General features: G+C 30.7%; 1 protein-coding gene across 2 annotated transcripts in view; it reads left to right on the top strand.

Moving 5' to 3' along the window:
- LOC107438423 (uncharacterized) overlaps positions 1 to 14,063 on the top strand; it is a 183,871-nt gene that overhangs the window by 126,114 nt on the left and 43,694 nt on the right. For both annotated transcript variants that reach the window (XM_016050716.4, XM_087153503.1), the window contains exons 5-6: positions 8,751 to 8,872; positions 13,442 to 13,685. In XM_016050716.4, coding sequence (XP_015906202.3) covers positions 8,751 to 8,872; positions 13,442 to 13,685 — 366 coding nt within the window. The remainder of the gene's footprint in view (positions 1 to 8,750; positions 8,873 to 13,441; positions 13,686 to 14,063) is intronic.

Raw genomic sequence — 14,063 nt, forward strand, 5'->3', positions numbered from 1 at the left:
CAATTTAGACATTGATCTGAAAGGGAAGGAAATTTTTTTGATTCCTTCCTGGAATTTTCCCAGATTTTTGACCCTATGATACTACTCATCTACCCATCACAGGATTTTCGATTCCACAGATTTTATGAGCACTATGTATGTTGAATATGTTCTGTGAGTTGTTAGTTAGCCCCTCCAGACCGATACTCCAACCCAATGGTTTCCAATTTCGGCAATGAAACCCTAAATGATTTGCCATCTTTCGGAGGAACCCCAACTTCATCGACTTAGTAAATAAAGACAATTGCGAACGTATATTCAAATAAAAGACTTCATTTTAAAAGCATTTACTCGGAAAAAATTTTCGGGAAATTTACTAAGAAAATTTTTTACCTTTACGGTTTTGAAACCGTTTACAACTAGTATGGTTATAAAACCATGAATACAGAATTTTAACCATTTCAGGTAGCATGGTTTCAAAACCATAAAAAGTCAGATTAACTGGAGAGGAGTAGGAGCTACTGTTTGTCTACGATAGGTACTCTGTCCGCCATTCGTCTGGAGGGGTGGCGGTGACTATGGTAACGAGGTATGATTATTTCAAGTAGGGGTGCGGGGTCCCTCTTTAAGACTGGTTTCGGTGGGAGAAAAGGAGACTTCTTTCTTCGATCTATTGTATTAGCCCTAGAGTTAAGAGAAATGAGCATTCGCGCCTGAAACATCGTTTCGAGCGTTTGATTCCTTTTTTTTTAATCTTTTCTCTTTTTCAAAAGCTTCTGTTTTAGAAAAAAAATTAAAAAAATTTATTTGTGTTGTAAATTTTTTATTTTATTTTTCCTCTTTTAACTTTTTTGAACTTTGAAAAATGCCTTTTAAATTTAAAAAAGGTGAAGTTCTGAAATCACAAGCACGTAAAGTTGTGCACAATGTGTTTGAGTTTTTTGCTAATGAAGCTAAGGAAAAAGCCCTTAAATTACCTCTCCATCAACCATCTGATAGAGCATGTCTGGCTACTGGGGTGCCAGACTTCACACTCAGAAAAATAAAAAGAGAAGTTTCTTGTTTAGGAGAAGAAGGTGTGTTGCACACTCCCGGAAAAAACAGGAAAAAGAAATCTGGTGGACTTGCTCATCTAGATGATTTTGACAAATGTGTTATTCGTCAAACCATCCAAGAGTTTTATATAAGGGAAAAAAAGGGCCATCGCTTCGAAAATTAATTCCTGTTCTTCGCGAACGAAATAATTTTGAATTTGAGAAAGATTCATTGAGGAAAGTCCTTTTGAAGAAAAACCCCTTTGATGTTTTCCCTGGCCTTCTAATGGTTTTAAAAGAGATACCGTGTTTTTACAAAAGAAGCATTAGTAACGAACATTTTCAAAATTTCTGGAATTCTTTCATTAATTATTAAATTTAATAGCTTGAATAAATTGTTTCTTTTTATGTTTCAGCTCTCTTCTGATTTTCATCGATGCTATTTGTCCAAATACAATGACAAATTGAAATTGTTATTTCTATGAATAACGATTGATAAATAGGATATGTATGGAAATTGTATAAAATTGTTTAAAGCAGCTCAATGTTTTATTAATAAATAACTCATCTATAAATTTATCATACATAGTAAATTGGTTATTAAGAAAAAAATAAATTTGCTAATAAAAACTGTTTTTAATGAATAGTGAAAAAAAACTGTACAGGTTACAATAAAATATGAATAAGAAAACGTAATTTAAGCAAAAAAAACTTCAGATAATTTCAGATGGTTTGATGGGTGCTGATAAAAATCATCGTTGATAGTTTTAGATTTCATCCTAGTTGCGGTCACTTGCTTTCAATTTCAAAAAAATAAATAAATAAATAAATAAAATATTTAAAAATTAATAATCAAAACAACGATATTTAATATTTCTCCGTCACAGATAACGTGAACTATTTTTATTTTCAGCAAAAGTTTTATCTCCTTTTAAAATCAGAGTTATTAAGTTTAAGCTCTTCACTTTTTCCAGAAAATTCAAGTAATAAAAGAAATTAACTGCTTTAAAAAATGTGCAAGTTTAGAAATTAAACCATCTAACAATCAATGAACATTCATAATAAATATCGTAAAATTAAAAAGTAATATTAAAAAAAACCTGTACTACCCTTAATGTCAGAATTTGTTCACTTTTTTTCCTTTGTATTTAAAAAATAACAACTGATTGAATCGAGAGAATTATTTTAAGTAAGAAAGAAATATTCATGCGAATCTTAAAAAAGTTCTTGAATCAGATTAAATAAGTCTCCTACTGGTGGCTGAGTCAGCCAATCTGGTATACTCCCCATACAAGCTATCATCGAAGGCGAAAGAAAAGGAGACCTCTTCATCGAAGCCACCCTCCCTAAAATGCTCTCTTCTTGTTTCCATAGCACCAGACTGCCGCAGACTTTGTGGCGGACAGAGTACCTATCGTAGTACCGTTAGGTAAAAGGCGTTGGAAAATGCAGGACACATGTTGAGGAGCTCAGGTCATTGGAAACTCTTCCTTTGTTAAAGGGAAAGGAGGAAATAGTGTGGCGTCAACGCAGGGACTCGAACCCCTGTTCTGTCGGTCGTGAAAATGGTTAATTAGCCCTCTCGGCTATCTACGCAGCTATATGGAACTAGGTGGTTTCATTAGGTGAGCTTAGATGGCGCGGTAAAATTCTGGTTGTTTAATCGTATTAGGTTAAAGCAGTTAATTGTGGGAATTCGGTCTGCTTCTGATTATGATGGTCCAACATTAAAAAAATAGTTTTGATGGTATATTCCAGCTGAACCAACAAAATTTTCAATAAACCATCACGGAAATGTATAGTTGGAATCATTATGGGCCATCACGAATTTCCATAGTATACTAGAAATGAAATATCGGAACGATCATGTACGATTGGTATCCCAATATAGGAATTCGGATTGATTTATGATGGGCTATCATAAAAATACCAAATTGCTTTAATGGTATATTTCTGAGAACCAACAAGAATAACCATTAAACTATCATGGAAATGTATAGTTGGAACCACCATGGACCATCACGAATTATCATGGATTGCTGCTTCATGATGGGACCATCAAGAATTTTTACTTGGGATATTACGTTGTTTAGATCTTAATGTTGATTCAAATTAATGTGTAAAAGATCTACATTAAAAGACCGAAATACTCCGCAAAATATTTTTTTTAAAAATTGGACTATGTTATTGTTTAGAATGTTTTGTTACCATAACCAGTCGTTTAAATTATAATATGAAATATACTTTATGTGTAGTATAGGATTAAAATGTTTAAGTATAGCTAATTACATATAAATAGAGAATCTTTAATGTTGTATTCAAATCCAAGGATAAAAATGATTTTATTTTATTATTTAAGATTCTCATCAATCTTGCTTAGAAAGAATGACAAAATCCTGATCTAGAGAAGCAAACTCTCTATTCATTTTATTCTCAGAGAAAGAAATAAATTTCAATTGATACGTTTTTGGAAAACTGCCAGCTCCACAAAATCCAGGAACAAGGTTTAAAAAATAAAAATATCTTTAAAAAAAAAAGGAAACAGATTTATTTCAGGATTCAAAAAAGGTCAAGTTAGATCAAACGCATAATTGAACATCTAATAGAGTTTTCTTTCCTATCTATTTTCTGTGTGTTGTACCTTGCTTTGGAAAATTTAACAGCTTCCAATTTTTTTTCATGACTCAATTTTTTTTTTTATTCGACATGGACTAATTAATCATTTTTTACAGTTTAATTATATTTTAACTACATTAGAATTTGTTAAGCTGCTTTTGTACATCGATTTCAGAAATAGGAATTGTTTTTAATAAGACTCCAGCAGAGAAAAATTACGAATTAACATAATTAAAATGCTGCTAATAGTAGATTAAGCAAAAAGCGTTGTTATGCCTTTTTACGCAAGAAACTGTTATAAATATGTATGTTGTATATAAATGTGTCGTCTTGAACAAATGTTTTGAGATAGGAATGCTAACTCCTCAAGTTTCTAAAAGTTGGCATTGTCTCTCCTTATTGTACAAAGCCACTTGACTATGCCTATACACCTCTTTCATTACTATTATTGACTCCATTCATAAATTAAAAGTGTTGATGCAGACTTTAGACGCGCGAGATGACTCGACTTCCAGTAAACCTATTAATCCGTTTTCGGCAAAAGGTGCGTAAACGCACTATTTTTTTTTTTTTTTTAAATATTTTTCTGACCATTGTAATGTATATTTTTTACTAATTTTCACTAATTTTTTACTTAATTTCCACTATTTTCAAGGGTTCTGAAAACAATTATAAATTTTTAGAAATTCAATTGCAGTAAACACTTTCTGAAAAAAAAATATGTAAACAACCTTTTTTTTTTCTTTGTGGAGGTTTTGAAAAAATTTTTAAAACTGTAAAATTATTTAAATTGGGAATAATCATAAGTTTTAATGATAGTGAAGGTCATTTAAGCATATTTCAGTAAAAATAATACCTCATTTTATAACTCTTCTATGCTTTATCTAAAACGGGTAAAGTTAAAACTTGGCAACTGGTGTGAGTACAGCATGTTGCTCAAATTCATTCCAGCACGTGAATATAGGTGAATATTTGATATTTATTTTCGGTCAAGCAACACTTTTATCGAAGTCCAAAAAATTCAGTTTTTTTTTTAAATTTAAAAACTTATGATATTTCACACTAGTATTTGTATTTGAAAAGTATCTGTGCTTATGTTAAACCTCTGTAAAAAAAGTCAGAATCCTGAGTTCAATTTCATCTAAGTAACTAAAAGGTTAAAAAAAAAAAGTTGTACATTGATGCTTTCTCATTGAAATCAAATCCACCTGGACCTCCTTAATTGTATGTATTATATTCCACTACCAGTGAGTAAAACAAGAGTTATTGTAGGTACAGAAATGGGTCGAAATCAAACGGCATTTTTTGTAAGATCTGAAATTACTTTAACGCGAGCTGCAGTTTTTTTTAAGGAGCTTGCAGCACAAAAACTTGCAACAGATTAATTGATTAGAAACCATTTTTATGTTATGTTTTACATTAGTTACCGAGGTGGATCAGGGAATAGAAAGTTCGTATTTCGATGAGCTGACCCAGGTTCGAATCCCAGCGAAGACTAGTTCATTCGTACTCAGTTCCCTACTCGTCGACAGGCTTACAGCTATTCACGGGAGATTTCCCTGTAGTTCTTATGCATGTAAAGCGAATGCCTGTTAGTTCCATCGAGAAAGCTACAAAGGCTAGTTTTTCTCAATGTTTAGTTTAGGAGTTCCCTTGGCTTCTGGGTTGGATTCAAAATTACAAAGCTGAATATATTAATAAAAAATATCTATAATTGAAAAAGGGGACACAAATATGCTTTTTGAGAAAGAAGTACAATTCATAAATTTATAAAATTAATTAGTGAAAAAAAGGAGTAAATTCAAGGTAACTGTAAACAAACTCATTAATCATCAATGAATAATATGCCCCAATATCGTTTACAAAAACAATATAAAACGTAAGCCATCCTCTAATGTCATCAACATGTCTATTCAGACGATTCCAAATGAACAGTATTCTAAACATCAGCTTATTATTATTAAGACAAAACATAGTGAGTGTTACAATAAAAGTACAAAGATTTTCTTTGTGGATGAGATATATACTGTCACCATTTATTTTTCAAAAGATAAAAAGATTGCTTTTTTTTTTTAAATATTTCATATTATAACACTTTTTTTCCTGCTTTTTACCCTTTTATCTTTGATGTTTGGAAAATATACACTATTCCAGGTTTTATATATGGCTGTAACATTACAAATTCATTTTATGTCGGAGAAAGAAAAAAAACATTTGGTGGTTTTCGAGAAAGCTAAAAATAAAGAACGAATTTTTTTTACCCCAAAAATAAATCTCCGAACATTTATTCCATAATCCTTTGAAATACCATACATAAATCAAAAGTGAAATCGAAACATCTCCCCTTGAGGAAAGTACTTTTCTTTAAGTTCGGGAAATTGATTTTAAACCTCACAAATGAAAATTGCACTATAAAATTTATATGGGCTTCTTTGCCATTTTCAGTATAAATAAGTAAGTAAAGGGGAATTTGGTTTAACTTCCACCCCAATTGTGGGAAAAGTTTTACTTTCATACAATCCAGTTTAGATAAAAATAAAAACTAAGAAATTTCGGAGTGTATTGAACCATAATATATGCTACAATCTTAATATGGATCTAAATGGAACCTATTTATATTTAGCCAGAAATAAAATGTAAATCAAATTATTAACTTCAACAAATATTTATTTTTCTATTTAAAATTAAATAGAGAAATTGAGAGATTTAAAAATTTTGCATTTTAATTCATTTTATCAGTTAAATAAATAACTAATTTCAATAAGTGTTAGAGAAGTTTGGAGCGCATTGAATGATAATATCTTTCAAAGTTGATACAAACTCAGTATAGTGTGCTGAGTTGTATAATTTTGAAACATAATTACGTGGCTATTACGGTTCATCGTGAACGGAAACAGCGTTCGATTTCTCACCTTCTTCAGGTAGAAGTAATTACACGAAGCACTTAGATCAACCTGAACGTAAACAATGTTCAATTTAACATCTTACTCAGGTTGCTGCAACTTTGCACGATATTAAAGTTAAATGTGAATGGAAACATTGTTTAATTTCTCATCTTGTTCAGGTTGCAGCAACTTATTATAATTCAATTATTATAACAGTTAAACAATGGCTAAACGTGCTACCAACATACCTTGTTTCGGAAACGGTGAAAGAACATAACCGTTAAACAACATCTAAACGTTCTTCTATTGCTAACATACGTCGTTTCCAAAATAGTAAAAAACAAACAAAAAAAAACAGTTAGAGAAATAATAAACGCTCTTCGATTACTGACATATGTTGCTTCAGAAACAGTGAGTGAACATCATTAAATAACAAATAAATGTAATACTAACATTTTATTTCTGAAAAGTGAAAAAAAACATAGCCGTACAGCAACAACTAAACGTTCTTCTATTTCTAACTTATGTTGTTTCTGAAGCAGGGAAAATAATATAAATACCAAACAAAAATTATGCGATCTTCTTTTTCTGATATATGTTGTTTCTAAAGCAGTGACAAGCATAACCGTTAAACAACAACTAGACGTTCTTCTGTTACTAACGCATGTTGTTTCTGAAACAGTGAAAAAACATAACCGTTTAAAAAAAACTAAACGCTCTTCATTTATTTCCATATTTTATTTCTGAAACAGTGCTAAAACATAGCCGTTAAACAAAAATTATCTCAGAAAACAAATAAAGTTCGAATGTTAGATTTAAAATCACGATGACGGGCCCTATATATAAATTCAGCAAATGTAACACTATTCTCATTCTACAATAAGCACTGCACTGTTAATAATTTCATTCTATCGCAGCATTCCAGGAATCTAAAATCCATGAATTACATTTATCTTCCTACAGGGAGCCGTCAAGTCATTTAAATTGGCAGAAACATTCACAAACTTATTAAATTCGTAAAGCTTATTCTCGTGTTCCACAGTTTCTCCCATTTTCATAATCTTGCCAAAAATGGCAACAGAAAGCTTCGAATCTTTGATTTATTCTTACAACAGAATCCATTCTTATGGCCCAGATCTAATTAACTTTCTATTACGGAACCCCCCTTGTATCCGGATTCGAAGCAAAACCAGTATTGTTGCAGATTCGAAGGAGGAAATGACAAGAATTCTTTACCCCGATTTGGAATCTCCGCTATCACTAATTCACTTGTGTTTCATTTAATCACGTTTTCCTTCGTTATTTCATTCCAAATTATATGAATAAGCCAGCATAAAAATAACTTTAAATCATACATTGTTCTTTAATCAATTATTTAATTTATAGGTGTTTTCTTACGTTTTTGTTTCCAACGGAAAAATGCATTTAGCTTAAACTGAAAAAAATAATAAGAAAAATAAATGAACTCTACCATAATACCCACGGTTTTAATTTGTTTCTTTTAAAATGCAAAAAATCATGGTTTCATTCCTTTTTTTAATTAATTATTTTTCGCGATAAAATTAACAGAACAGTTTGTTTTAAAGAAAGATACCAAATTGAATTTCGAGAGAATAATCTTTATAATTTCATGCCAAAAATAATCGCAGCTCGAACTGTAAGTGTTACAGACATAAGAAGATTACTATTTATGTAGGATAAAAATGAACACAAAAAAATATATCAGGTAAGTTAAAAGTCAGGTTAGATGAAAAAGTGTTAAAAAGGAATAAAATGTCATTCATAAATGTTAAGTTATATGTTTTAAAAATGGAGATAAAACACCCAATGATAAAAAAAAAGTTTCATATAGATAATGATATACAGGAAAAATGTGTCAAAAATAATGAAGCTAATGTTATTCGCGATACAAATAAATGTAATTCATACGCGTTAAAGGAACACAATTTTATCCATTTGTGTTAATTCATACGTTTCAAATATACCCCATTAGCGTATGGATGATGCAGTTTAGAAGTAATTCTGCCGTCATTTGATATTTTGAATATAAAATTTTTGGGATTTAAAACTTTACGGTTTACAGTAAATTTTCGCGAGCTCACTTTTTCTAAAACTTTTAGTTACCAATAGAAATGAAACAGAATTAGCCACGAAAAATATCTCCCGCGTCTGTCAATAATTTCAGCCGTTAGTAATAAAGCCACGGATTTATCAAATTCATTTTGTGTGTTTGCAGGGATGGTCGATATGAGTTCCAGCCTGAAGGATGCACGGGTTGCAGAAACCGCAGGTCGATATATCATTCCAGTTGTACCCCTAAAGCAGGATACATCAGTTCCCCCAGAGCAGCTGGCAAAGGTAAGATGGAACCATCGAATGTCAACTAATGACTTCCTTCGTTTAATCAGATAAATTAATCTCAGGTTTATTTCACCAAATACGGATCCACGTATTCTGTTCATCGAATGAGATTATTTTTATGACTGGATTTATCCGCCAAATGTTCTCCTTTTGGAGAAAATGAAAACAAGACTTCAATTCATGTTAAAATTGATTGATATTTTTTATGCTTTAACCTAACATTTTATTAAATAAAAGTAAAAATGGTTTCTTAATCTTTGGGGAAAAAATGGATATTGGATGGTGATTCGTAATCACTGCCCTTAGTATAAATAAAGTGATTCAGTACGGCTGTTACAAACTCGAGGGAGAGGTAAGGCACATAATAAGGTTTAGGAATTTCATAGCAACCCAAGGCCAGAAGTGTCATCGTACGTCTCTAGGCGCGCACTTTTATGAATTAAATTATCCTAATTTCATGCTGATTGTATGTTTTCAAAAAAATATTCTCAAAAATTTCATTCAAACAGTCGTAGAAATAGCTCATTTGCGCAATTTAATATTTGGACTATTGACTTGATCCATTGTGTGTCCAAATCTTAAATTCCGATTAGCAGCATTTTTTTAGACTATTTGTATAGGATTTTAAACAATTCTTACTATAAAACGTGTTATTCGAAGAAAATAAAAATTATTTATGTAAATAATTGTATGAACATGAAAAACATGTTTATGACAGACGAAGGATGACTTTTTCTGGTTCTCAATCCTTATGACGAGTTCAACCTCCCGTTCAGATTTTTAATTGCTGTACTGAATCATCCTGTTCGTGCGTATTCGTATCCTTGTCAAAAATGAAGTCAAAAGGTGCGCACAAGAGAGATCTCAAATTAGTATTCAGAAGAAGAAAAAAAACGATATCGAAATCTATCAAACCTCGGATGGGAAAATCGAGATGAAAACATCGTTTGATTGTCTAAAAATGCTTAGACGTTTCTAATACTATTCTTTTTACTCCTCTCTGTACCCTTAGACAATCTATCAGGTTTTGATGTTTCTAATATAATATTCAATACGATAATGTAATCAAGAAGCATTGTTACCCGTGACATGCTCATAAAGCATGCTAATCAAGGATATTAGCTAATTTCAATTCTTTTCTACTAATTTAGTTCAGAAACCTGTTAAGACGTCAAAAGCAATCTTTTTCAGAACGTGACAACGTTTTCTAGTTTATATTACGCTTATATTCAAGATGAAAAGTTCTTTTTCTTTTAATTTTTTAAGTAAAAAATTATTCAATTCAATACAATATTAATTGTGATATTGCAATACGAGAAAACATTGCAAACCGTATCATGCTCCTAGATCGTACAATAGAGGAACATCCGGTAACAGACGCGGATCACGAAAGTCAAAAATTGTACCGGGTGAGTTTTTCCAGTATAAATTGCTTCCGTTGTATGTATTTTTCTGTTGATAACAATTGGAGAAGATTTAAAAAGAAAAAATTACAAAGTAATACCACCTTTTATTCTATGCATCAATAAAAGTTTTCGAATCCCACTTAAAATGACTTGCCCATATTTTTAATAGAAGATTTCTTTTATATTATTTGGTTCAGGATACCAAAAACGATCCTTTTAAGAAAAAATCTCAATATTAAATGCTCTCTATTTCAAGTAAACAATTATTGAGATTTAATATAATATAATTGTGGTATTGGAAATTGAGAATAAGTTACCAATGCATCTTGCAAAAGAAAAGATTCATCAAAAAATTGTCTTCGCAAAAATAAATAAATTAATTATTTAATTAAATTAATAAATAACTGTCAAGCTTCTGAGTTGGAAAAAAAATCTAATATGTGGTTCAAAAAGTCGTCAAGACGACATATAAATAATTCTTAGACGTACTTGAAAACTTTTCTTAATTTACGATACAGTTTGAGTAAGTTTTTCAACTACATCTATTATTGTGAATTTTTGTGATTATGTGGTTGTGATTGGTTTTATTCGTTTCCTTAGTCATTTAAGAATAAGAAAAGTGTTGGTGTACTGATTGGACTTCTGATCTATTGTCTTATTGAATCGGGTATGATTTATTTAGATTCAGTGTAAAAAAAAAAAATACATCGGAAGCAATACCTCACTTGTCTTGATAGCAATTTCACCTTCCTCTCCCCAGTCGCGGGTTTATTTTGTCATCCGTTGCGTTTCTTCTTCTGCAATGAATAAAAAAATTCACAACCCTTATGCGGGATGTAATTACAAAACCTACTCATTATAAAAATATTTATAAAAAAAATTTCGAAAGTTTTTGTTCTCTGTTCTAATCAGATCATGGCTTCGATAAAATATTCAGTGAGTTGCATTGCAGCAGTTAATTTTCCAGTCTTTCCAAAATAACTGACGAAGTAGTTCCGAAATTTTCGCTATTCTAAAAGTACTTTAAAGAAAGAAAAAGTTTTCTTTCTTAAATCATTTTCTTAGGATCACTGAAGCCGAGGAAGAACATTATGATATCAAAATCTATTCCTTATTTTTATGGATCAGCAACAAAAAAAACTTTTACGAATTGTTTGAACAAAACTGCCATTGACATAAATCAGGAATTCCAGGAGCTCATACGTAAAATATGGGCAAAAAAAACGGTGATAAAAATAGATAGAGATATAAAAATAAAAAAAAGATGCGAAAAAGTAAACATTGAACTAAAGGTTGCATTATTTTTTCTGAAATATGGAATATCTGCTACATCACACCATTTTGTAGAAGAATGAAAAATATGCGGAAAACATAAATATAAATTTAGATAGCGGCATATGTGGAACTAGAGTCAAAACGCATTTTATTACAACCTTGTTACTTTGTACTTGGTGTCAAGTAAATCAAACTTTAAATAATTTTCACGTTATTTTCCACTTGGTGCAATTTATAGATAAATTTCAAAGCTTTGCCTTGTAAAATCAATATTTTACGCTTGGTGTAATTTATATTCGAATTTAAAAGCTTTGCATTGAAAGTGTTTGTTCCATTTTGTACATTGCTAACTCATTCTAAATTGAATACTTTGTACTTCAAATTTCATGCTATACGCTTAATATTATGTACACTTTCATTTGAATAATTTACACTCAAACTTGATTCTATTCCTGATTCTATTTTTCTTTCCATTCTATTTCGAGTTAGACAAACCTGTCAAGTATCAATTCTCAATTTTCTTCAGTGATACATTTTATATTCTTACACAAAGATTCTTTCATAAAGATTTCAATTCTTTCACTATATATTTCTCACTTAACACAAAGCCAGGCATGAAGCCACGTAGAACATATACAAACTAATTAGGCATCGAAATTGCCAGATACACAAAACAACAATATATCACGGTTACAATAAAATACCTAAACAAATAAGTAATCTAAGTTAAGTAGAGGAGAAAGAATTACATTTCAACAAATTTCATGAGCGATACAGAAGCTCAACTTTAACACGCCATTTTGCTTATGAACGATCAGCTGGAGCTGACGTCATCGGTGACATGTGTAGGTATTGTGATCCTCTTCTTGAAATGCAATTGGTGATGTAAATATATATTTAAATGGCAGAAATAAATTTATATATTTCACTCCGGATGCATCAGCATTTTTAAGTGGAATACTTTGATCTCCAAATATAATGCCTTTCACTTGATGCAATGTAAACGTAAATACTTTATACTATAAGTTAGATATTTTATATTAAACGCAACGTAAACATTAATTTGAAATTTATGACCTGTAAATTAATTACTGTATTCTACGTGCAAATGTACATTGGTTCAATGTAACTCTGTGCGTAATGTTAAATTTGATTTGAAAACTTTATCTGCAAATTCCATACATAAAACTTGGTCCAACTTAAACACGAATGTTTTGCATTGTAGTTTTTCTATTTTGCATTTGGTTCAATGCCAATTCTGCAAATTTAATGTTTTACACTTTGTGCAATGTTGCGTTTTAATTTGAATGTTTTCCACTATTAATTATTTACACTTGATTCAATATAAATTTTCATTTGTATGCATAATAATTTTGTCAGCAACAAACTTTATTTTGAACACTTTACACAAAAATTGTAACACAAGATGGAAATTAAATTTTTAAACTTTGCTTAACTAGTTTGCTTTTTATTTTGTAAAAGTAAACCAATTCAGCAATTGTTTTTTTAAAAAAAAAGTTTTTAAAACTAAAGTTTATACCTTTAAAAAGTTTATACCCAAATGTAAAAGGAAATGCTTCCATAAAGTTTAATTTAATTTTTTTAATGAATATAATCGCGAGGGTGAAAATTGACTCTCAATAAAAATCCACAAAGGATCCGGATTTAGAAGCTTGTATGAGTTTCTTAATGTATGCTATTATAATATCAACAAACATAATCGCTAAATTATATTTGTTTAGAGTATTTTAAAATGTGTCCTTAAATTTCGGAAAGTTTACGAAATTTGTAGTTTTACGAAAAATTTTTTTAGTCATATTATGAAATTTTTTTAAAAAACAAACCTGTACTTCATAAATGTTAAAATTAGATTTTATGATTACAGGTCCTTGCCGAAGTCATCCATGACATGGATTGGGAACGTGTGGCCATACTGCACGCCAGTGACGAATACAGCATTTTTGTCACCAAAGTTTTCAGCCAAATAGCCAAATCGGGACATCCGTGCATTTCGGCAATACGATCTCTTCCGTCATCCGACAAAAAAGATTTCGACGTGAAGACCTATCGTAAACTAGTGACGTCATTCGCCGCAAAATTGACAGATAAAACTGGCATCATCGTCATTGGTAAAGTGAATTTTTATCGATAAAGTGTAATACACTTCATATTTCGATTGATTATGGCGATATATTGAATGATAGTTGTAGAAGTCCATATGTCAATGAAATGAATCGTTATTATTAATATTTTATTTTATGACCTTCGTTGAACCCGACGTTGGATTGACGGCTACTCATGTTCAACTCCGTCATTTCTAAACCCCAATCCAGAAGAACTCCTGGATCAAGCATCGGGAGAAATTTAAATTCGTGGATAAGTTTTTAGATGTAACTAACCCGCATTTGCGTTACATGGAGAGGAAACTATAACTCCCGAAACTAACTGATGATCCGTCTACCACTGATGATATTTTACGTAAGCACTGTGGTAGGTGCCAGCCGGAT

The sequence above is a fragment of the Parasteatoda tepidariorum genome, chromosome 10 (genome assembly GCF_982258835.1).
Source record: "Parasteatoda tepidariorum strain Cologne lab strain chromosome 10, Ptep-v5.0, whole genome shotgun sequence".
Classification (NCBI taxonomy): Eukaryota; Metazoa; Arthropoda; class Arachnida; order Araneae; family Theridiidae; genus Parasteatoda; species Parasteatoda tepidariorum.